The sequence below is a fragment of the Melopsittacus undulatus genome, chromosome 1 (assembly GCF_012275295.1).
Source record: "Melopsittacus undulatus isolate bMelUnd1 chromosome 1, bMelUnd1.mat.Z, whole genome shotgun sequence".
NCBI lineage: Eukaryota > Metazoa > Chordata > Aves > Psittaciformes > Psittaculidae > Melopsittacus > Melopsittacus undulatus.
The window spans coordinates 125972059-125998671 of record NC_047527.1 but is presented as its reverse complement, the minus strand read 5'-3'; the positions used below and the strand labels follow the sequence as shown (position 1 = coordinate 125998671).

General features: G+C 38.0%; 1 protein-coding gene across 1 annotated transcript in view; it reads left to right on the top strand.

Moving 5' to 3' along the window:
* The first annotated feature begins 18091 nt into the window (after positions 1-18091).
* The window catches only part of VWDE (von Willebrand factor D and EGF domains), a 50301-nt gene continuing 41779 nt past the window's right edge, over positions 18092-26613 (top strand). The window contains exons 1-2 of the mRNA XM_013130018.3: positions 18092-18147; positions 19786-19897. Coding sequence (XP_012985472.3) covers positions 18092-18147; positions 19786-19897 — 168 coding nt within the window. The remainder of the gene's footprint in view (positions 18148-19785; positions 19898-26613) is intronic.

Sequence of the window (26613 nt, the reverse complement as noted above, 5' to 3'; positions counted from 1 at the left end):
CAGCTGAGCATTAAAAGGCTGTTTTCAGCAAACCATCTACAATAATGTTCTCTTTTCTGAGTGGCAATAACTAGTAAGAGCCTTTCATGTACAGTTAAGATTATTACCTTGTTGCATGCTCATCATTTTCATTTATCAAAGCAAAGTTTCATCTGCCATTTACCAACCAGCCATTCCATGTACTTCTTCATGGTCCATTTCATTTTGACTACCCTGAATTATTTGAATCATTAGCAAATTGTCATCTCCCTATTCGCTTTTATTTCCAGCTCCTTTATGCCTATATTGAAATCCGTGCTACAGGTGCAGATTTCTGTGTCTCTTACTGATAACCTCTTTCTCTTGTAATGACTACTAATTTCTGCCCACTGTTTTTTCAGATATTTTAAATAGTTGTTATCCCATAAAAGCTCCATTCCTGCATGAGCAACTAGAGTTAAGAACAGATCAGTCATAAGAAATCTGTGCTCTGCTTCAGCTGCAGCATAATTCTAGGTGCCTGAGAAACTTCAAACAGCAATAAGCCTGCAAATTTATGTCAGCATTTTCTCATTTCTTTTGGAAATAAACAGTTGGATATCCAAATCACATCATCAGAGTCCAAAAACACAGAACAATTACACTGAAGATACCAGAAGGCTTTATCTACCGGATTCTCTCACATGTGCATAATAATCTTCCATGACAGGGTTCACTCTAAATTTCAGTAGCAGCTTCCACTCCCTTTTATTTTTGAAGATGTGGATTGTATGTATGTCACTGGGTAAAAATTAGGGCAAGGTTCAGAGCAAAGACTAGGTGCTTTCAAGTAGGTAAACTCAGGCTTGCCCCTAATCCTTAAAATCATAAGGTTATCCTCAGACAAAGTCCTGCTTTCAGTGTTTCTCAGTGTCTCTGATCTCTATGCATTTCCCCCATGCATAAGAATCAAGATGTCTTTTTTGCTTTTAGGCATTTCAGGCTCAGCTCCACAGTCAGCACTGTAACACTATTCAGTGGCATTCCAGGGTTTCCTGTGTTACTCCACTGATTTCCAGCAGTTTAACCTATACATTCTACCTGTATTCCATTAAGAGAAATGGGTTCCATGAAAGCAAAAATATTTCCAGCCGGAAGTTTGCTCTCCTGCTGGCATCACACTAAATGAAACATGAAACCAACACTGAAGTGTTGAGGGACAGAGACTGTCAGAGTTCCAAGGGGCTGTTTCTCATTAAATGTTCAAAAAAATGCAAAAAAAAAAATAGCATTTCCATTTCAAAATTTTGTCTTGCATTGGATGAACCTGATTCAGTGGGACAAACACTGTCTGTCTAACAGGATGTAGACTCCTCTTGTAAAGTGTTCTGGTAAAACAGACCTGATCTGAGAACCATGGGGTCCATCTACTTTGTTAATCCCTCTTTTTTTTGTCTTCAACCAAGGAGAATGATTTTGTGTTCCAGCAAACACTATTCATTCAATGAGCCTTTTCTTTGAGAGAGAGGTTACACAAAAGGAAAAAAAAACACTTTAATCCAAACCAAACATGCTTACTCTATCAAGTTTCTTCCTGACATTGGTGTCAATGGCTGTTTTCACTAAATAAAGATATTATTAGATATTAATTATACAGATCAAATGCAGAATTGCAGAAACGTTTTCAATAAAGCCAATGTATTTGACACATCAGAAAAGGAATTTATTCTGCATCTTATTTCAGTACAATTCTTCCAATTAAACTGTGGGAGCTGGGGAGCCAAGCTGTGCTATATACCTGAGGCACTATCAAAACACTTCAATTTGCAGATGATATATGCAATCTATAGATAAGCTTTTCTTAAATATGGGACTACTGACAAATATTGAAGAAGTTTTAAGGAATTTGCAGATCAGTGCCAAAACAACAAAGACTTCTAGATTAGGTCCTGTGAGTCTAGGAGGAAACCAGTATTTATATTCAACCTACCAAGATATTGGGTCCCAGTGAAAGCGAAAAATGTGTATTTTCTTTCCTCAGTAGTAACAGAGTGGGTGCAGCAGCAAGTGCTGCTCCATTCTTGCTGACAAGTACACTTCAGAAGAGGCCAGTGGTATAACATTTACATGTGGAGGGGGAAGGCTTCATACATCTCTCATGACTTACTACTGCTTCTGAATGACTGTGATTCTCACCACTGCTACAAGGGGTGACACATCTTGCTCCATAATATAGTTCATTGGTTGTAAAGATGGTGCATAAGCAATATTACAGCTTCTCTGTAATGTCATTATAGCTTGTGATGTCGTGTGATTATGTTGCATTTTAGAAACTGCATATTAACATGTAAGTAAATATATTGTACATTAATTAGCTATAGGAAAATACTGGAAAAGCAAGCAGGACAATTAATGCAACAGAAATCCAACCATATAGGAAATATTCTAGCTTAGGTGTTCCTGATTCAGACAAGCAATTACTGAGTAGCAGGTCCTAATAAGCTGCTACGCTGGAGTCAGAAAATTCCACAGATCAGCAGAGCCGTGATGCAGTAATTTGGTGGGGTTTCTTTCCCATGTCTCTAGCCACCACTGTTACTGTAGTACTTGCTTGCCACCTTGTCACCTACCTTTCTTTTCAACAAAATACAGCGGCCTCTACCTCCCTTTCCTGCAGCAGCATCCTGGTTTCATCTGCAGAGGCCACCTAGCTCTGAAGTCTGCATGTCCTGCAGTATGCACAGACAGAGCTGTGGGTTAATCTCAGCTGTTCTGCCATCAGCTGTGACTGCCCAGTTGCCAGCTGCCTAGCTGAGCAGCAGGGCATCGCCTTACTGGATATTCCTGCCTATGTTATCTGCTTAGAGTTGAAAGAGAGAGGCAGTGTTCAGCAGGATGTATGAGGCCCATCTGCCATATACAGATATGTTCTAAAGGAATGTGTAAAAAAACTATAAATTATGCATATGAACAAAAAAACTTCCTCCTAGGCAGCCTTCCATAGTTCCACAATCTCTTCAATTTTGGATTTGTTTTTTTCCCATCTCTTTGCAAGACAACATATTCTAAGAATATAAGGACTTCAGAAATAGACTAAAATGTCCAGACATCTTTGGAAGCAATTTCTCAGTGTGTACTACAAAGCTGAAGAGACTTCTTTACAATATTTCGTGCTTATACTGTAGATAAAATATGGGACCTTTTGCTTTATTCTCCACATATGAGCAGATGAGTTACTGTAGTTTAAACATTACAATAGGTCATGTAGATGAATTAGCATTTACTTGGAAAAACAGAAGGCCTATCATTCAGTTTCTGTTTATAAAAAGTGCCACTATAGTGTTAATCCGTATTTCTTTGTTTCCACATACCCCACTCCCATAACTGTTTTTAATCAATCTTATGATTATACTTTCTGGTTCTTTGTAAGGATGAATAAATGATGCAAAGCATCACACATATCCAACAACACAATGTTCCAACACTTCTACTTAGATATAGGTAGGTCTTATTTTGGAAGAATGTACATTAAAAAAAATCAGAAGTTGGTTTTCCATGATGGACTAATAACACACAAGCATTATATTCATTACAGTTACAAAGGAGTATGTGCAGAAGCATGAAATAAAATGGAAAATAAAGAAATACTTCAGGAAAAATTCTAAATTAAGTCCTCAAGCATGTAAAAAACAAAATAAAAGAAAACCAAAACAACAACAAAATTTGCTCTGTATGTATTTATCAAAAGATGACAACCTCAAGCCTCCTTCCTATGACACAGAGCCACTCCTCCCAGCAGATCCATTCTTTGTTCCCAAACCATAGACATCTCACTATTTTTCAGCCTTTCCTTTTCACACCACAGTGTCTATCTCGAATAGTCCAGCATGTGCCATACATGTAGCATTGTGTCAATGCAACACCTACTATCATTCAGACCTTTTCTACGTTCTTTTACCTCTGAAACCTTTCCCTCAGCTAACTACAGACTTCCTCTGTCTGTTAATAGGGATCTATTAGCAAAATCTTGCAGAAGGCATGAAAATTAGGATTTTTTAAAAGCATTCAGTCCTGGTACTCAGTCCTGTCTTTGCTGCAGTCTATGGTAAAACTTACTTGGATTTTAATGCATACAAATTTCTTTTGCCACAGTTTGAGAGATGTGTAAGAAAATAACAGGAAGTTCTTATCAAGGATTTCAGAGAACTGAGAAGCCATACAGAGTGGCAGAAATAAGCAGTACAGGAACTGATGTTGTCTCTAAATATAAGCCCATCACAGTTGTATGCAACTGTGAGTAACTACAACTAGCAACTTTTCCCACAAATTTTAGAAAAGCCTAGACCTGTTTTACTGTTGCTGCAAGAAATTGCCTAGCCAACGAAAGAGACTGTGACAGAAATCTCATGCTTAAAGAGATTATAGATGAGGTATTTAACATGCATAGCACCTGGGATCCAGTTAAATGAGGAATGTAGGCTGCAAATGCTCGAGGGAATCTATTAGAAACAATGTCCTGTGGTGAGAGTACCCAGCAAGGTAACAAAATAATTTGTAATAAGGGTATCCCCTAGAAAAAATAAATCATTAATGTGTTCTTGCTGTGCTAGGAGTATTCATAACTTATGAAGAGACAGCAGTGGTAACTGGGCTGGAGGAGGAAAACAAGGGGTTCCTTTTACAAGATTGATGATGTTATTTTATACCAACCAGGTATAGTGGGGCAGTAAAACCAATACGTCTAATGACAGCTCACTAGAGAGGTTATTTATGCTGTGCCAAAAGATTTCAGATGTTGAATTTAAACAGCCACCCACCAGGGAAGTTTGGAATAAGAACTATAAGTTATAAGACTTGAGACCTAGTTTAGTTTCCAGGCTAAAAAGGTGTTTACTGATTTTTTTATGAACAGTGAGATTTGATGGGTGTTTGAATTCTGAGTTTCTCTTTTAACCAGTATCTGATCATGGTGTAACAACCAGAATTCAGCAGAGGCTTGGCACATGATCCAGAGACCACAAACTTTTGAAAGGCTTCCACTTCACAGTCACTATTCCACTGTACATTACCACTGGTGAGATTTCAGTTCTAGATTGAACGACTGCCACCATTTCAAATACTCTTGTTGTAATGGTTGGACTCAATTTCAGAACTCTTTCTGAATGTGGTATTCAAGTCCCATGAAAATGAATGAGAGAATTCCCTATCAACACCAACAAGCACTTAATCAGAACTTAAAAGGAAAGGAAACTAACTGCATACATCAGCTCTTTTTCAACTTATACTCTTCTGACAGTAAGAGTCCGTGTAATCTGTGACTGACTTTCTTCTAACATACTCTATTTTTCATTGGCTTACTCTGGGATGCCCTTTGATAACAGAGAGTTAATGGATTTCCTGGCACTTGCAGGCTTTTGAAAATTCTGACTATCTGCTTCACAGAGAATTACTTAAATTTGCTAATGTTTACTGAATGTTTTTGAATCCTCTGAAGGAAAGCTTTAGATAAGATGATGGCATTGTTGTTTTTCATCTTTGATAACTTAACTTGGGATTTGCCTTGATGCTGAACAGAACATTCAGCATATAGCTACGAAGCCTCCAGACTTGGGAAAGATTCAATCCTACTTCTTCAACAACAGAAGGAAAAAAAAGCTGGCATTCATTATTTTTAACCCCCTGATGATATATGCAATTATAGAGAGTTTCATTTTTAAATTCTGAGAAACCAAACATTCAAATTTGACAGCATATCTCAATGTATCCTTTGAAAATGGTCCTGGGGTGGGGGGGGGGGGGGGGGGACACGGGACACACAAAATGTTACTGATTTATTCGAAAAGCTCAGCATTTACATGAACAGGAAATATATTCTACCATGGTCTCTTATAAGCCACTACCTAGAGCCAGGAAATTGAATGCATTACTTCATGCTTTTCAACATGGGCTTTAGGAATTTAGATAAAGAATGATTCTCTTTATGAAAGAATATGAAAATGTCTCATTTCCCATTCCTCTTGAGATTCTAGTTTCCTTTCCAGTGCACTAGTGGTGTTGGTTTTCCTATTCATTCATTCTGTCATGTCAAAATACATTAGCATTCTTTTGAAAAATTATAAACAGCCTGAAAAGACAGATGCTTTCAGCAAACTCATTAAGTAGTTCAATAACTCCATTTTGCTCCTCTCTCAGGTTTTTCTTACTGGAGTACAGTACATTAGCCACTGTCTTCTTCCCTGGAGCATCCTTGATATGAGAGGAGGCTGTGAGCTGGGACTGTTTAGCCTGGAGAAGGAGCTCAGGCAGATCTTATCAGTGTGTACATGATAGATTTGTTCACCATGTGGCTACTGTGTTCTTTGCATCAGGGATTCAGGGCTGCTTGTGGTCAAAAAGTAGATGTTAATGCAGCTCTGATGTTTCTAAAATAGCATCCCATCAACACCTCCTGTTTTTTGACACACTGTGTTTAAGGCACTCTTCCACTCTGAAGAGTTCCAAAAGCCTATGTCAGAATACTCATATTGAAAAAAATATAATCATTTAGCCACGAACAAAGCAAACTCTGCCTCCATGAAACAATGTGCTAAGGAATGCCTGTGAGCTGTGCTTGCAAAGTAACATCCTGCAGATCCCACAATAAGAGGTAGAGTGGAGACAAAGATAATTGAACTATATGGACTGGGGTGGAAAGAAAGAAAGGAAAGAAAGGAGAGGAAGGAAAGGAAAGGAAGGGAAGAGAAAAAAGGAAGGAAGGAAGGAAGGGAGGGAGGGAGGGAGGGAGGGAGGGAGGGAGGGAGGGAGGAAGGAAGGAAGGAAGGAAGGAAGGAAGGAAGGAAGGAAGGAAGGAAGGAAGGAAGGAAGGAAGGAAGGAAGGAAACAGCTGCGCAAGCTTCCATTTTCTGTATTCCAACTTCACTTCATATTATGGAATGCATAACTGTCTTCCAGAGAGTTCTATCTTCCTTATTGTATTAAAGGAAATATGTGATCAGATGAAAACCTGTATGTTGTCTTCTTTTGTACGACACTTTAAATAGTCCGCATGCTTGGAGGTGTCTTTGAGTCCTATTTCTACAGATTTTTTTTCCCCTTTTGAAATCTGAATGCATATTCAGGGACTTTAATAGCAATTCTGTTCATAAGCAATTGCAAAATTAAGTCCCCGGTGTAAAGTTGGAACACAGCTATCAAAAAAATTATTGTTCTATACAGAGCTGGGACTGAATTCTGGGCTGCCTTGTACTGTATAAGACATAAAACAGCAGAATAATGTATATTTCAGAACCTGTCCAAGTTATCTGCTATTAAGTTTTCATCTGCTTTTGATTTAATTTCTTAATTATTTGGACCAGAAAGCTGCCTGGTAATATGTCTAAGAAGTAAGTAATGATCTACAGTGTAACAGTTATAAAACAAATTACAATTATATTATGGAAGATTCTGCAAAGAACATTGTTTATTCGAGTTTCACGGTTGCATCACAGGTGCCACTGGAGAAACAAGGCAACTGCAAAACATTAGGGACAAGAAAAAAGGGCTTAAAACAGCTGTAGAAACAAATACCATCTCTACAAATAATATTTTTAATGTCATCTTCCAATTCTCTTATGTCTAGCAATATCTGCTTGAGGCAGTGCAGAACGGTGCAAATGAATATGCCCATAGCATACCAGCTGTTGCTTTACAGTTAGATATGCTATTTTATGTCAGGCAATATTTAGGTTTATAAGAAACCTCCACACATTGTTTTGGAATAAGTGGCTCTATGGGATTTCATTGCCAGGAGCAGTAAGATCAAATATACTATCTCAGATTACAATTACCAACTCATATTGCAGGAGCAGGAATTAAATCCACAGTCAAGAACATCAGGATGCAGAGGCAATAATCCCACCCTATGAAGCCACCCTGCTGATTCTTCTTAAGCAAAATTAAATGAGTAGATATTCATTAAACTGTTTGGAACATAGTAACCTGCCAGGTCCACTGAACACACTTGTTTTGGGTGGGTGGGCACCTCAGTGAGAAATCTGATTAGTAGCAGATAGCTCTAAAGCCTCAATGAAATGTTTGGGAAAAGAGACAGCCCTGCAGTGCAATCTTGTTGTATCTATCTCAGCCATGTCCTGCTGGGATATCAAATAAAGCAGGAGTAGTTATAGCTATAAAAATTTACCATATGACTACAATGCAGCGAAAGGATTAAACTTCTTTTAGTGACAGCACTCAACTTTAATTGTACCAGCATCACCAGAAGGGTGAAAGTGTGCTGAACAGCAAAAAAAGACATAGTTTTCAGTTTTCAACATAGCTACCAAATATGTGGCCCCACTTGGCATAACCAAGTTCTTGGCCATTTTGAGGTTTTATACCTGGGAAATTATTTGTTGTCCATCAAGATGGTTATCTGATTGGTATGAGTATGGCAGAATACAGACTGTAAACAAATATAAACTTTTGAATACACACCCTAGCAGGCTGACGTAAAACTATGTCTTGCATACTTTTACCTGAAATGTGTTTTTTTCTCCTAGGACAGTGTAAATTAGGGTGCAGATGAACAACTTTGACTCATTTTGTCAAGTGCTTTGGTTTGATTTCTTTGAACAATGTCAACTGTACTCTTATGTTGTTAAACCATAGCACTTTTGACTCTCATTTCTGAAGAAAACAATACAAAAATACCCCTATGAAAAGCTAGTTTAAAAGTGCCTTAGTGTCCCTCCTGCTACTGCTGACATGTCAGTAAGAAATACTCAAGAAAGAAGGTGCCTTAAACTGCTGAGACAAATTTTGCTTGTCAACATGCAGCTTCTGGCAATATCAGTAACTTGCGGGCCCTGTCCCGAGTTTCCTTCCTCCTTTAGCTGACAATGTAGTCTGATATTTACTCTCAAATAAGATCCAGACTAGATAGGGCCAATTTTATATTAATTGCTTTGATAGGTTCACTTGAAAGGAAATCACATCAGCAATTAAAGCTTGAGTGAACACTTTATTACTGAAATCCCAAACAGCTGCACCAAGGCAAAAACCGTAACAACCAGAAAATGCTCTTAGATATGTTTATACTTCAGTATAGACAAAAGGGGCTCTGTCATGCATTGAAGTGTAGGAGCTTTAATGGCCTTAGGTAGCATGAGCAAGGCTGCAGAGATAAATCAGATTCTATAGAAGTACTGTTGGAATTTGGCCCCCCAAAAGGTCCCATTTTACAGATTTTCTACGTAATTGTGAGATAGGGCTCTAAAGTTAGCTCCTGAAGGCTAACTTTTTTATATCTAGTTTCTTCCTGCAGGAAATGAGAGTACAGACTTTTTACCAAGATACACAACATAATTGCAGACCTAGGCACAGAGAAGAAATGTTAGAAATGTTGTCTTTAATAAACATGTGGAAGGTGACCTTATATCTGCAAATTCAGTTTCCTCCTGAAGAGTTAGGATAAATTAGCAATGAAGAAAATGTCCAAAACCTTAATCCCCGTGGAGACTCCTGAGTTTCCTTTATCTCCAGTTTGGCAGCCTAATGAAGTATGTAAGCCATATTCCCTGCAGCAATTAGACCTGTAAGGGAACTCAATTCTAGAGAGGAGCCCACTGTGCTGTTTCGAAACACTGCAAGCCAGTAAGTCAAACCAAAAGGATCTCAAATGTATTTGTTTGAGGCACCAGGTGAAATAATGCCCTCATTTCATACTTGATGTCCATGAAAAATGTTTTCATATTTCTTCAAATGTCCAGAACTGATAATGACATAACTATTCTGTATGTAGTCAAAGAGGGGCTATAGAATATTGCATTACAACCTACACACATTCTCCTTCAGAATATGAAGATCAGCCTGTTAAGAACCTTGTCTGGGAGACTCCATTTCAGGACCAATTAATTCTAATGTGGTTATTCCATTTGTATGTACGGGTAATGTTACATTGGTAGAAGCCTTAGTAACGTGTTAAAACCACTCCCCACTCCCTCCTAGCCACATTGCAGCAGGCATACACAGTCCTATCTAGTTGTTCCAAGAACCCTGTCTTCTTTGTGTTTTGTGATTTGGTAGCTTGCTTCTAAATGCAATCTCAGCTCTTCTACACAAACAAAAAAAGATTGTGGTTTGCCACTGAGTGCCAAAGTCAACAGGGAAACTGCTGAATCTTTTATTTACCCCTTGTTCTGCTCAAATATATTGCTAGGCAACTTGAGAGGTTTGAGTATAAGAACTGTAGACAGCAAATCATCACAGATTAAAGAGTTGTACCTTCTGTGGACTTTGGAAATTCAAATACATGCAATACGAGTTTCAGTTGAAGATTTAGCTGTACACAGCCAATTCCTTGTAAAAGTGAGACCCTAGTTTCCTCTTTCCCCCATCTTTGAGGCGTATGAGAAGGTTAAACCCCAATGCACAGCACTTTCCACAGAAAATAGACATGATATTAAAAGACACAGTAGTGAAGGAGGTATTTTTCTGTGGCATGTTTCTTTCCTCAGCATTCAACAGCACAAACTATTGGCACCTCATATTAGGAGGCTTAAAATACTCTTATAAAACTTGAGGTAGACAGTTATGTTTCCACTTATGAGAATCAAGAAGTAATTTTATCTTCCTTGAGGAGAATAACTGATAATGTCTGTGGTGATAGAATAGCTGTTCTGTTCATCCAGTCTGGGATCTGAAGGATCATAATAAATGTCATTCTATGTATTGTATTACCTCACTTTTGTGATGGTACTTGTTTAAGTCTACTCCTCATGCTGCATTTTTTCTGTCAAGGTTAGCTCACGTGCTACTAATTATACTTTTTAATTAAGTTAAATTTTTAACAGTGTCATCAATCAATTGTGAGAAATTAAATTTTCTGTAACAATGGCTTTAGGAAACCGGTACCATCTAGAGACAGAGTATCCATTAGCATATGTAAATGGAAAAACATGGAAAAGAAGATGAGACCTGTCTATGGGCTCTGAAATTATCAATCTCCAAGACAAGATAAAAGAACAGCTTCCCTGTGGGAGACAATGACTTACTTCTTCATGATAGTTATTTAATGTCAGTGTACTTTATTCAGATAATAAATAAGAGGAGCTCCCCTGAGCCTGATTGCTTGTATAATGTGTTCTCATATATAATTTTAGAGAATTAAAAGCCAAGCTGGTGTGTGAGGAGGCAAACTAACTTCACCACCCACCAGGTCTTCCCATGTTGTTGGCTGTTCACTTGGGCAATTGGCAATGTGTCTGTAGCTAATACAGAGTTTTTCACCTGCAGACTGTATTTGTGACAGATTTATGAATTTCACTTCTATAACAAAACTAAAAGAATCTTTAAGGACTGACCCTACAGGAAAATTAACTACACGGTAGATAACCACCACTGCCTTCAGCAGATTTCAAGTGGGATTGATTTTTCTTGAAGAATACAATAATCTTAACATTCCAATTTTGAAAGCCACATAATACCAGATGCTTAAGACTTACAAAAAATAAATAAAATGCTGGCATCCCCAAAAGCTGTTTAACTTCCAGTGTGCAGCTAGGTATTTATATTTAGCTAGAGATTCAAAATTTCAAGAGTCTGGCCCACAGCCCTCACTGCGTGAAATTCAGTACAAAGCTGACTTTAAGTCATTTAAGTCCTATTAAACCATCCATCTCTATCAAGCCTCATGGTGACTTCTCTTGCAGGAATGACTTTCATGCTGCATTCTAGCCTTTTTACACTACCAAGTTATGCAGGTACACATCAAATATGAAAAAAGGTTTTGGAAACTCAGGAAGGGCAAAAATAACAAATAGCTTACTGTGGAACAATGGCTGATGGAGCATGGGCATGTGAATTATGAAGGGCTGAATAATCCCTGATTTTGACTTTTATGAAGGCTTGCACAACCCAGGATTGAAACTGAGTGAATGACAGTGAACTGTTGTGGACTGGCTGCAAAGCAGTGGGCATATTGTGCCCAATCCCGATGTTTTAGCATTAGCAGATGGCGTTTATGAGGAGTGCAGGCCATAGTCCTCAGTCAACAAGTGCCTACGTGAACATTGACATGAACCGAGGATGAAGAAAGCCGTGGGTAAAGAAGCAAAAGTAGCAGTGCAAGCAAGATAAGAAGAAACTGGGATGTGTTAAGACACAATAGTGAACTGTTAGCAAGTGTTAGAGACTAGGCTCTCATAGGCTTAATGTAACCAATTGTATCTTAGTTGCTGTGTGCTACACTGTACATGTATCCACTAATACAGCGAGCTATTGATTATGTATCCAATCTTAATACAGCCAGTTATTGTGTATGTATCAAAGTACAATACACTGAGCTATTGTAAGCAGACACAGAGACTAACATGGAAATTCTAGCTTAGCCAATAGCTGTGTATGGATAGGCAGGTGGACAAGCTAATGTAACCAGTGAAAGACTGTTTAGTAGTGCATGGGCTATCAATAACTGTATAAATATGGGCAATTGTGATGAATAAAGTGAACAAGATGTGTAACTCTTATTGAGTTGTCCTCTTATAGAATCACAGAATAGTTAGGATTGGAAAGGACCTCAAGATCATCTAGTTCCAACCCCCCTGCCATGGGCAGGGACACCTCACACTAAACCATATCACCCAAGGCTTCATCCAACCTGGTCTTGAACACTGCCAGGGATGGAGCATTCACTACCTCCCTGGGCAACCCATTCCAGTACCTCACCACCCTAACAGTAAAGAATTTGTTCCTTATATCCAGTCTAAACCCCTGCTGTTTAAGTTTCAACTCATTACCCCTTGTCCTATCACAACAGTCCCTAATGAATAGTCCCTCCCCAGCATCCCTGTAGGCCCCCTTCAGATACTGGAAGGCTGTTATGAGGTCTCCACGCAGCCTTCTCTTCTCCAGGCTGAACAGCCCCAACTTTCTCAGCCTGTCTTCATATGGGAGGTGCTCCAGTCCCCTGATCATCCTCGTGGCCCTCCTCTGGACTTGTTCCAACAGTTCCATGTCCTTTTTATGTTGAGGACACCAGAACTGCACACAATACTCCAGGTGAGGTCTCACAGGAGCAGAGTAGAGGGGCAGGATCACCTCCTTCGACCTGCTGGTCATGCTCCTCTTGATGCAGCCCAGGATACAGTTGGCTTTCTGGGCTGTGAGCACACACTGAAGCCGGCTCATGTTCATTTTCTCATTGACTAACACCCCCAAGTCCTTCTCCACAGGACTACCATGAATTTCCTTTTTGCTCAACCTGTAGCTGTGCCTGGGATTGCTCCGACCCAGGTGTAGGACCTTGCACTTGTCATGGTTAAACTTCATGAGGTTGGCATCAACCCACCTCACAGGTGTGTCAAGGTCCCTCTGGATGGCATTCCTTCCCTCCAGAGTATCAACAGAACCACACAGCTTGGTGTCATTGGCAAACTTGCTGAGGGCACACTCAATTCCATTGTCCATGTCAGCGACAAAAATATTAAACAAGACCGGTCCCAACACCGATCCCTGAGGGACACCACTCGTTACTTGTCTCCAGCCAGACATTGAACCGTTGACCACAAGTCTTGATTCTGGTTGTTCTCTCTGACAGCTTACAACATCTAAATCTAAAAGCTGTAAATATAGGATCCTTTTCCTAACTTCTCACTTCTTTGGGAGACATGCATGAGAAGAAGTTATGACTGGCAAAACAAGTTACTTGCAAATACGAAGCCTTTACTGCTCGCAAGCAGTCACCACTTCCTAGTGAAAACTGGGCAAATTGTTTTGATGTAATATCCCACTATTTTCCTAGGGAGTTAGGATGTTAGCATAGGGCAAAAGCACTCTGTCTCCCCTAGAAAACTGTTACAACTGACACATATTTTTTTGTGGTATTTAGAGGTCACCACTTATTTAAAAGCTTACTGTGCAGTTTGGATAGAGTTAATTTTCTTCATAGCAGCCCATACGGTCCTGTGATTTATACTTGTGATGAAAACAGTGGTGTTAGCACATCTGTGTTTTGGCTGTGGTGGAACAGTGCTTGCATAGCATCGAGGGTTTTTCTCCAGCTACCCCACCAAAGGCCAGTAGGCTGGGGGTGGGCAAGAGGCTGAGAGGGGACACAGCTGGGACAGCTGACCCCAACTGGTCAGAGGGGCCATAGATGTCATGTTCAGCAATACTTGCAGGGAGTTTTTCCAAAGCAGCCTTTGCTCAGGGACTGTGTGTGCATTAGTCAGCTGGTGGTGAGTGATTTCTTTTGGAACACCTGCTTTATTTTCCTCTTTTTCTGCTTCACTTACTAAACTGACTTTATCCAGACCCACGAGGCTTCTTGCTTTCCCCTTTTCCACTGTGGGAGGACAGAGTAAGTGGGTGGGGGCTCAGCTGCCAGCTGGGGCTGCTACACTTCTTAGCTAATACACTTAGCTAAAAGTCCTCTCTGTACGCTAGCTTCCCGCTTTTATAGTTCAAGATTCTCAGCCTCAGAAGTCATGATGAAGCTGTCAGGGAAAAAAGACTTAGGAAACCTGCTCTCTTAAGCAGCCTGCCAGACAAAGAACCAGATTCTTGCTCCACTGGAATTTCACAGGTATTTTTCACCAGGACAAACTGGTTTTTGGAAATTTTGCCAACCTGCTCTAATTTGGACTACGGTTTTCTTGTGCCATGCATTCACAGACCTCCTGGTAGGAAAAGGAAGGAGCAGAAAATAGGCACAGTTGGGGACCTAATTACAGAATAATTGCAGACCTCTCCATGTTGACATTTCGAGGAGCCATAGAACAAATACAACATAGTTATCTATACCTCACTGGAATTTTACATCATTCCCTCAGAATACTTCATCTGGCTCTTTGGCTAATAAAATTCTGAGCTCACTGCCATCCTGCCCACACTAGCTATGAAGGAACACACAGTGATGTCCTGAGGTCTGATTTTCCCCCTTCTATACATTTCTGGATATGAAAGGCAGTAGCAGTTCTAACAAAGGAGTCACCACATATTATGCATCTTCCCGTGAATCACACAGAGCAACAATTAATGAGGTTCCTTTTAAAAAAGAAATGAACGTGAGAATATGCATTCATTAGTAAAGAACATGTCAACAGATGCACGTTTACAATGATCGAGTGGAATTAAAATACCTATATCCAAAGTTGAAATCAGGGATATAACAAAAGATTTCATAGACAGCAAAACATATAGCTATCTACAAAAAAAAAAGGTACAAATCAGGTTTCAATAAAGGTATTTTATTTTACCATGCAACTCAAAATCAGGGAGTTTTGACTGAGCAGAGACAAAAGGAAACTTGACAGTTGTTTCTAGCTCCAAAGCATAATGAGTAATACTCATTGGAAGAGTTGAGCTTTGTTCTTGGATCTGCTAGATGTGCAATTCCGCAGGTACAATACTTAGAGACAATAACCTGGAAACTATGACTTCAGGGTTTTCTGGGGAGATAAATGCTTGTGAAAACTCTTAACAGTGTGGTTTTGTATTAATAATTTCCAAAAATCAAAAATACAACTGCTCTCATCAAAGGTAATAGCAAAATTGCCATTAATTTTAGCATAGAGAGAAGTGTGCATCAAGTAATGGAGAAGTCAGTGGTACATTCACAGTATGGCTCAACCAAGACACTAAAAGAATAATAAATTACAAAAAGAAGTAATAGTTCACAAAATCCTCTTAAACCTTTGTTGTTCAATTTAAAATAATTCCTTCATAAATAAGAACATGTTAAACTAGACACAAAAGTGTATAAGCCTGTAAGTTAGGATATACTTTTCTTCACCTAAAAGAGCCCTTTGAAATACTTTTTTCAGTCTTTCACCCAAGAACTGGTGATTTGCAAATATTTTCTGTGACATCTAACTTAAATGCAACCCAGAACTTCAATAATAAAACTGTTCAGTGTAGCTTATTAACAAGTTAAAGATTACACATTGGGTCAATCCTTCCTGAAAGATATCTATGTTAATTAGCTCTGCATTTTATCCTAAGGGTACAGCAAGCCCTTCAGCTATTTCCAGTTTCACTACAAAGCCTTTTTTTTTTTTGCATATATAAGATACGTGAAGATGTATTTTATACAATTTTGCCACTTCTTACATATATTTGTTTGTGCCCTTGTGCCTCTTCTTGTATAACTAGAGAGACATAAAAAATACTCTTAGACTCATACAGTAAATGAAGGACTTAACTTGCCTGTTGATATTTTTTTATGTTTAGTGTGAGGTGTCCCTGCCCATGGCAGGGGAGTTGGAACTAGATGATCTTGAGGTCCTTTCCAACCCTAACTGTTCTGTGATTCTATGATTCTAAGGTTATATTTGTTGAAATATTCAAATTAAATCTACCATGACTGTAAATGACATAACAGGAAAACAGTTTTCTTTTATAAGGGACTTCAAACAGGTAGAGGCAAAGATCACTATAGTATATAAAAATCCTTTTACAGGGATACCAGAAGCTGAACAAGTTCTGTCCCCAGTAAATTCAGTTGCTGCTAGTGTTGTCATAAAGACGAGTGGTGACTAGGATATGCACTTCCTTTTGAGTAGGAAGAGCTGAATTGCAAGATAAGCTCTGAAGGATCACATTGCTTTATTCAGTAAACAGGTTCACCCATTAGCTGAGCTCTGTGTTAGAATTCTTCATCAACACACCGTTTTTCAACAGTGGTGGAAGCACTCAGTCTGTTTGTGCTCTGTCATGGTGGAAAGAAAAGATGATCAGGAAAACACTTACCCTGGAGCAACATTCTGCATTTGACTTGGTTAAAAAAACAAGCCAGTTTAAAAGCCTTCATTATTGTCTAAAGACCATCATTAAAGCTGGTTTTAAGACTGCATCCTTTACAAGAAGCTACTTGTGTTCCAAATGCTTACAGCATTCTTCATGCTTTCTGCATTTCTACTTAGTCCTGTTTAGAAAGAGCTTTTGACAGATGTGAAAAGTTGTCGTAGAATTTTGTTCTTTTATAAGGTCATCAACTGGTTAAATACCAACATCTAAGCAAAAGAATGTTATCGTATATAAGGAATATTTTTCACCTCTACCAAGTATTTAGGCTTTTATTTAAGTCAATTATTAAAGTCAATTCCAGTTATAGCAACTCAGCATATGACATTTTTGCATTCTAGGAAAATGAAATCACTATATGGGTTGATCTCCATGACAAGTCATTGCTTTCATCCAGATCTAGTTTAGAAAGTCACACAAAATTAAGAGTTATTCCTTCACATATAGTAAAAGAGGTCTCATCTGGGTGACATTAAATAACCTGTCTCTAAACTGAGTCACAAAGCTAAAAAAATTAATGTGTTGTCTGATAACTCATATTTCATGTGGGATTTTTTCTTTAATGGGATCTGTAGTCTTCATGATTCTTTCAAATATCCCATTTTTTAAATTATGGTAATACTTTACCCCATAATTGCTTATTGCGAAATAATCTAATTACCAAGGTGTGTGGGGAAACACGGTGATACTGCCCCAGATTTGTGGCAGCTCTATAAAGAGCACAAGGATCCTCCAGGAGATGGTGGTAAGAAGGGAGGAAGAACTATTTCATGGCAGGATCCTGCTGCATCTCTGTATATGTTTACCATGAATTGGAAAGTTTGTAATCAAAATGCTTTTTCCTACATTTTTGCAGAATTTGGGCCTAAAGCTTTCTGTCTACTTGAGAAAACATGGCAGAATGTCTTTGAGATATTTTGTTTGCAACCGCCTCCAGAGACAACTAACCTTTCTGTCCAAAAGGTTCTCTTCTACATTTTTACAGAGGAGTATACACAAGAGATAAACATTTTAGTAGGAGAAAAACCCTATCCAGCCAATATCAAAAATGTAGCTTTTATTTTATTATCATACTGCTATGAGCAGTTTGATATCTGGGTTTATGGAGTGTATGTCTGAAAAAAACATGGTAGCAGAGCTTTTAAAAAAATAAAAGTGTTATTTCTATTTTCTAGTGCAAACGTGGCTTACAGGTATCTCATCCATGGTTTCTTCAATGGCTTTAATGTTTATTCAAGAAGCTTTTATGGAACTCCTTTTACTGAAAACTACCTCTAGAATTACCACTGAAATAACCACAAACCTGCATGCACACATGTATCCCTCTGTTATATAGGGTGGGACATCTTCAATCATGTCCACAGCGTTAAATGATCATGCTACAGCTTGTAAGGTTAATGCAAGACCAAGGTAAGAGACTGAGAGACCTGGGTCAGTTCTTTCTGGAGAAGGGAAAGTCAGGGTGGATTTCCAACTGTAGAGATAGCAGACTGAGAGGGAGTAAAGAAGACAGAACCACATTATTTTCAATGGTGCTTATTTAAAAGACTGAAAACAATACAATATAACATTATTGAAGGACCTATTCCTCTCCTTTGCTCAGTGTGACCATTTCAGGAGTCTTTCAGTCTTTGTTTTCTGCAAGCTGAGCGTTATGCCCTTCAAACTCAAGGATCTGGGAATCTTTCCAGAGCAGGCAACCTGCAGGACTACAGGTAAGACAGAGAGAAAGCCTGAACTGGTTCCACAGTGCTATCTCTGTTCTGTGATAAGGGTGAGAACTGAAATGCTGGGCAATATTTTCAGAGCTATCACCATAACCTTTTTGTGATTCACAAAGGCTACACAAGGCTACACAAAGGAAAAACTACAACTTTTCTATGGAGGACTTAAAAGATCTTTGCCGTGTATTAATAGTATCAGGTGATATAAGTCATAAACACAAAAAAGCCCCTATATATTAAAATGTGTTGTCTGTAAGGTGACTTACACTGAACACAAAATTGCAAGGCATCATGCAGCAAAAATTGTGCATAGATGCTTTAGGCAGATTTACAGTTTAAACCATAGGACAAAACAATAAACCTTTTCTATCACCCAATATCATTATGTATCCTTTATATGTGTATTTATTTACACACACACATATGTATATTCTTCATATGCATCTATAAGCATATATATACATATGTTTATATGTATATATAAAAATGTGTCTATAGAGACACACAGAGATATGTTATGATGAACTACTTCAGATCAGCATCAGAAGGAGGCCATAAAAAGTACAGATGAAATTTAATATGAGAAGAAAAATAAGGAAAAAACCATTTGGTGGGTTTAACTGTTTTCTAGTTTTATACACTAAATGCTAGTCAGTGGTCTGGAATATTGAAAATTGCCCTGAACTTCACTAGGCAGAGAGAATACAGGGAAGCAGTGGATAATTTACAGTTTGCCAGAAACAAAAATGTTTTTAAACTTCCATAAAATGGGGGTTAATGTTTTAAGGAATATTTGGCAATTCCTTTCCCTGTTTGCTTTTCTACTCGCAGCAAGCTTGTTCTGGTCATTAACATGTCTACATATTTAAGTGCATGAGTACACACATACACAGTAAGGAGATTAGATCACTCAAATAAGATGATAAATCCCAGATGCAAGCCACGGATGTTCTCCATTTATACATAAAAGACAACCCCTTGGGGCATCTAACCACTCTTCAATTGCAAAACATTTAATGGTGCAGAGAAGATGTGGATCTTGATCCTGCAAACACTTAAATATGTGCTGCAGTGTAAGCTGTTAAATAGTCCAAAGAAGTCAAGTGTGTAAAGCTAAGTACATAATTTAGTTGCAAATTGAAGGTCTTAAAACACTGCAGAATGTATTGCTTTTAAAACTTCTAAGTTGCCTTTTTTTTCCCCCTTAGCAATACCATACAAAGCAGGAAGACATTATAACAGCTTGAAAATCTTTCAGCAGAATTCTTGTAAAACCAAAGATTACACTCAGAAGGGGCAACTGTCATAACCTTTGTATTCACAGATGCCGAAAAGATGCTGGTGGTCTAGGGATTATCTTCAAATACACAGTGATAAGGCTCCAGTCGAACAGCAGGACATCTGTTCTTAGCATAGCAGCAAGTCTGGAGACAGAGGTAAGAGCACCACTGAGAGTCACAGATCTATAGAAGAGTAATTCCTAGTTTTACATATCAGCAAGTTCAGTATTTGTAGCTTAAATCTATATCATCAAAGAGGAAAGAAGTGAAATAAGGTCTGACTGATTATATTGCCTTTGCAGAGGGCTTAGAGACTGAATGCTTTGACTTCAGTAAACCCGCTGCTAATAGGTTGTGGAGTTTAAAATGACCCTTCATCCTCAAAATACAGATGAGCTGGCTTCTGCATATGCTGGTGGACTCTGAAAAGAGAAGCCAAGGAGGTTATCAAAGACTGGGTGGGAAAGAAATGCTACAGAGGACATCTCCTGCTTAAAATATATTTTTAGTTCTAAGACTGTCATTATACACAAGGGAGATAATAATCTTTTTGCCTCCCCTACATTATCTTTCTACTTGATTGACAGTCTCTTTTCCTATGAAAGAGTCTATACATTCTGTAAATAAAAACTACTGGATTTTAAACAGCCCCTTCCCTTGTAATATATGTAAGATCAGACTAGTCTAAATACAGCACAATGAAATAAAGGAAATATTTCATTGTATTGATTGCTTTTAATTCTAAACATCTTCACTTCCGAGCAATAATCACTGTTAGTAACTAAACAGATCACATTTACTTTCTGACAGTTAAAGAACAGCATTGACCAGGATAATAACTATTTTCATCTGAATGCAGAGGGCATCAGCTTGCAATAGTCCTGGTGGGACACAGCAGATGTGTTTGAGATACATGCTATCTGTCAGTAATGTGAAGCTTAAACTGTGATATCTTACATTTTCACAAGGGACTCATAAGCATTAGACTCCATCAGTTTCAAGGCAAGTTACAAAACAATTTTTTAACAGGTGTTTGAGTTCTGTAGTTTCATTATCCAGTGTTTTTCATTAGCTTGTTTGGGTTTTATATTAGTGGACTGTATTTTGAATTCATGATGGTAGATCCTGAAAAAGTACTATACACAATGGAAAACCAAGACCACACAGGCAGGAGTGAAAGAAAACCCACTGAAATGCAAAGCCTTCTCTCCCTAATTATTGGAAATGCACTGAAATAATATAAATTCTATGACCAACCTTTACCAGCACAAAGTCATTTATTTCAGTGGGGCCCCACTGGAACTATTACAACACCCAACATTTCCAATTCTTTTCAACCTTTCTCCCCCAGCTTGCATTCAGACATTGCTGTAGTATAACAGTATAATTTGGCTCTGCTTTTTACAGGTATTTTTCTGGTATCTTTTATGTTGATTTCATTTGACAGTTTCAGCAATGACCTGCTGAAAGCATTCTCCAAGCCCATGGGTGGTCTCTGAACCATACAGCAAAGGAGCTGAAAACTGAACAGCATTGCAGACCAATAGGCCTAACAGGAGATTATTAAGGCGGCACATTTATTTAATTTTCTGTTTTCATACCTCAGGCTCATAAAGAAGACCACTTAGAATGCCAATAATAATAGGATGCCTTGCTACTGACAGTAACACAGTATTTCTGTAGCTCCTAAAAGCACAGCAGCTCAAAGCTCTTCCAGCTGACGAATTTCGCTTAATTGAAAATTGAGATACAGCAGGAAATAGAACTGTGTTTTACCAGCATTGGCCTTTCTACTGCCGACAGAAAAGACACAGAGGTTCCTGGCTTTGTTCTGTTCACCTATCAAAACCTTTAGGTATTTGTTAAAACCATATTCCTTCATCAGAAAGGATGAGCTGCTGACATGCCTTCTGAATATTTCCAAGTTTGAAGGGGTGATGCATACTAAGTAGATGAGGACTTGATGTTAGCAATTATGTCAGGGACATCCATACTGTAAAGTATTACAGTTCTAGCAGTGGCACTCTTTGTCAGTTATATATTCATATGTGTACATTGTTTAATACACCCATTTATTTAGAATTTAGTTTTATTTAAGTAATACTTTGCTATTTCTAGATAGAAATCAGAGGTTTGTATATCCTTATAAAATATTTGGGACACTATAAAAGTAACACCTATGAAGTCATATTAAAGATAATGTCTTCTTTACTGCAAAGGAGGTAAGTTGCCCCAACAATCTGGAACAGTGAGCCTTTGCTTAAGGAATGCAAAGAAGGAGTTCACTATTAACTCACCTACTTACATTTTTTCTCTAACAGAAACAATATTCTACCAAATGTAACAAGTTAATAATGATTTCATTTTGTCAGGACCAAGGATATAAACACAGCATCTCTGAAGCCAGACAGCTATGATACACAAGAGGTACACTTTTAAGTTGAAAAATTAAGAAATTATGTTATAATCATGGGGTTTGGGGAAGGACTAAGGCAGAGACAAATGTATACAGATAGTCTGGGTAGGACAGACAACATGGGAGAAGCCAATACACTACAGCCTTGTGTAAGCTGGAGAAATGAAATTGCTGCTGGGTGTTCTAAGTAGTACTATCATCTCTGCCTTAATTTTACTGCTGAAGTTATAAATTTCATTCATACTAGACCTACATTGTCATTGAAACAAAACTTCTATCATAAAGAAAGATGCCACAAGGATTTATTTTTTCCCCAGTGAGTATCTGGCTTTTATTCTCAGATCTACCAATGACAAAAGATGACAAAACAGATGATTAACACTATTAAACATCAGAATACACAATTTTCATTCTCTTTATCCTTACTCCATAAGTCATCTCATTATCTCATACAAGTTATATAATTTTGCACTTTTGTGCTAAAGATTAAGAACATAAGAAAAGTCAAACTGTACAGCTCAGTACCAATGCCTGAGAGTGACCAATACCATATTGCTTAGAGAAATCAGAACACAAATAATTCCTTGTCCTGTTCTCAATTTCTCCAGTCTGTTGCTTAGGGCTTCCTGAGCCAGACATTGCAGCTGCATCACATTTAACATTCCTCAAAATTAGCAGCCCTCAAAATGGTTCAGAGTAATTAATTTAGAATCAAGCTTTTAAATCTGGTGTACCGCTGAAATAATATCGCAGTGGATTTTCACATTTGATTGTTCAGAAATGAAACTAGCAACACTACCTTGTAGTTTCTGACCATTTCATTCATTAGCACTTTAAAATGAGGTCTGTGCTTTTTTTCCTGTGTCAACAGATTTCTGTCAGGTCAAGTTATTTTCTTTTTAAGCATTTCAAAAACCAATGGTATCAACCGAAAAATTCAGATGGCCAAACCATCAGAGAGAGAAGTTAACAGAGCACCAGACAGAGATTGTCCTTCCAGCTTTTCAAATTACAGATGATAAAAAACATTTTCACAATTTGCTGTGCCAAGAAAGTGCTATCTGCAGTGAGATATCCTACTCCTGTCCAAGAAAAATACATAATTTTATCTAGGGAACAGACAGGAAGCATATTTTCCATTAGTGCGAGGCAGGGGTAATCTATTCCTCTAAATACTTGTTTAAAGCCTCAACAAAACCCAATGTAAAATTGGGAGGGGGAAAAAAAAATCTCATCTGCTTCTCTCTGTGAGGAAAATTCTCAGTTTCTTCTTAGTGTATAAAGATACATATGAAAACAGGAATTCTGGGTGAAACCCTCAGCAAAAATCAGAGCAACTCCACCCCACTAGAGCTAACCGATGCTTTGTGCTTCTGCTTCTTTAGAGTGCATCTGTTCTTACCATCCCACTCTCTATTAAATAAATAAATGTTGCTTTTCCTTACAATGCAGAAAACTAAAGGAAAGACACAGACTAACCGAGCACAGTTTACTACTGAGGGAATTCTACTCATGTGCTTCCCTCCTTTTGTGATCCTCAGCTGTCAATTCTTTCCTTGAGTCAGAGACCAGAACTTTTCATAAAACAAAGCCAAAAAATGTGCTTTTTCTGCTTTCCTAAATTCATCTTCTCCTTGCAGAGCTAGCCACAGTTTATTGATTGTATATTTAGTGTTACCAGCCAGCCACTGAATGTGGACAGGATGTTCCTCTTCTCAGGGGTGCCATGTCTATATTTGGATGCAGAGCTGGCTGCTCAGTGGTCTTACTGACTCAAAATCTAGTAAGCTGGTCCCACATTTAAGGCAAAAGCTAGGAGGAGATACAACAGGCCTGAAAAGAAAGAACATAGTTTTCAGCACTAGGATGTGGGAGGATTTTAAAACCCCCTTCTGTCTGCGGGATTTTGCTAAACCATGTTTTAGTCTTTACACAACCAAAGCTTTTGATACTAGTAAAGGTAATCCAAGAATCTGAGAAATATATTTCATTATTTGTTCATCAACTGAATAGGTTATATGCTTTAAGAGGTTTTTTCTTTTTTTTTTAATCTGCATTTTAGAAAAGAACATCATTTAGTTAAGACTCTTAGCCAGTAATGTTAACTTTTATTTCACAAATATCAAAAATAGTGGTGCAAATACAAATAGGCTAAAGTCAGTAAGACTAAGAGCATGAAGTACATAGTTAAATATTTTAGACCTTACCAAGTAGCATTTATGCCATATAGGCTAAAGACTTAATTCCGGTTTCCTACTTTTTTCATATTGCAACTAAGTAAGACAACCAGCACAGGAGACAGAACGTGAAGAAGTAACAGTTGAGTGTTGTATCACACGCAACTGATCCATGTAATTACAGGTCAGTGCCACAGTTCAGCATGGGTAAAACAAAGATTATGCCATTAATATTCCCATAGCCAAGGGACTTCCCAGACTTCAAAATATTCTGTCACATTCTACAAAAACACAGCTAAAAGACATCTGAGTTGAGTTTCAAGCCATTATGTAATAAAGAATATAAAAATACTTGAGAACCATAAAAGCGTAAGGGGCTAATCCAAAGACAATTGAAGTTAATGGAAAGCCAAGGACTGATTTTATTTGGCTCTTAATAACCCCTAGAGATAGATTTCCTACAATTTATATTAAACCTCCTATTGCTTTTTCAAGCCTAATTACATTAGATTTTTACACTGAAGTCCTTTACTACATAAGTCAAACATAGTATATAAAAGAGGTCAAATATGAAAGAGAATTAGGAGCTAAAACATACTAAAGATGTCATTACTTCTGAAAGCTAAACAGACTGTCAATGCTGAGTACATTTACATGGCAGTTTAAAAAATATCCTCTACAAATTTTAAAAGCATTTTGGAAAACAAACATCACTCAAAAGCCAGGCAGTTGCCAGAAAAAGCTGCCATCAGAATAAACATGAGCAAACTTAACCTCTTGTAATGCTGTAATGTTAGCCACAGAATGACCAAAATAAACAAATGTATATGACCATTACTGATTCTCTGTTTCTACTTATTTGGTGTCAAAGTTAGGGATAGTGAATAGAATCAAATATTTCATTCTGAACTGGAATTGTCAATGTGTCTTAGTGTGTCTTCCTGTGTCTTAGTGATGTTTTGGGCTATTAGTTTCAGAGCTGTTAAACCATGTTTTTAAATCAAATGAACCTTAGCTAAGTTAAACCTCACACAACCTGCAATTTAATGGAAGATTGGAAATTTACTTTAAGGACAGAATTGATAAGATTAGACAAAGAATGTTAATGATTTATTGTTTCAGAGTTCACTTGCCATTCACAAACACCAATTGGCACAATTGAAAATAAATTATTTTTACAAACAGAAAGAACTAAAAACATTAAAGGGCAAGTGCAAGACAATCCATCCCTCTCTGATGCTTTTGGATCTGCCCAGAGCTGTGGGCTGTCTCTCAACCATCTGCTCCTTACAGGAGGGGTGTTATCTGCTGAGGGCAACTCTTTACAAACATTCAGCACTTGGCATTACTACAATAATCCTTTGAAGCTTTGCAGGGAAATTTCTCCCAGCTTCCAAGTTCTGCTTACAGCTTTATTTGGAGTTACCATCCATATTCTGTCTTTGCACAGATAACAAATACAGCAATACAGTTTTAAAGAGCTTATTCAAATTTACCCTGCCTACAATACAGACAGGCTTAATGATACAGCACAGGATTCCTTTAATAAAGACTTCCATTTGTACTCAGCTACACAGTTTGAAAGAAAATGCTTATAAGTAAATCACAGTGCGCAATTTTAACTTAAATTTAATCAGATTCTTCTCAAATTGTTTGCCTTAGTTTACAAAACATTGCTAAGAATCTCTGTATGTCAGAGCTGGGGATTCATAGTTCAGGACAGCATTCACCCAGGTGCTGCCCTCAGCCCTCAGCCTCTGCTTCCCCCCTCCCGTGCACCAGAATTCACACTAATTACTTGTTATTTTAAGTAGCCTCCCACAAGCACTGCCTTTGTTCTAGGTGATCCCCTTATTTACCTTTGAGTTTAAGGCTTGGATACAACTACAAAAAAAAAACCATTTGAGGCTTTGTCTGTAGCCAAATACTTTTAAAAGTCACAGGTGATTTCTCATTTCCAGTTCACACCTGAGGCGCTGTGCACACCTATTTGGAGTGTACATATTTTGGCAAACTCCTGGTTGCTGTTCCTGACTTAACTACCAAAAATACTTCAGGCTATTTGTCCTTTATCTGTAAACAGCCTTCTATCCACTTGCCTGCTGCCCACTCTGGACTGTTCCCCCAAATGCAATTTGAGATAACATATGTATAAGTCAAGTATTTCATATATATTAAGTTCATTATATATGGTGCACTATACAGAGATCACACTAGCATGCTGACGACAGAAGTAACAGATGAAGCAGGAGCTGCTATGCTGGCTGTGTTTATAAGAT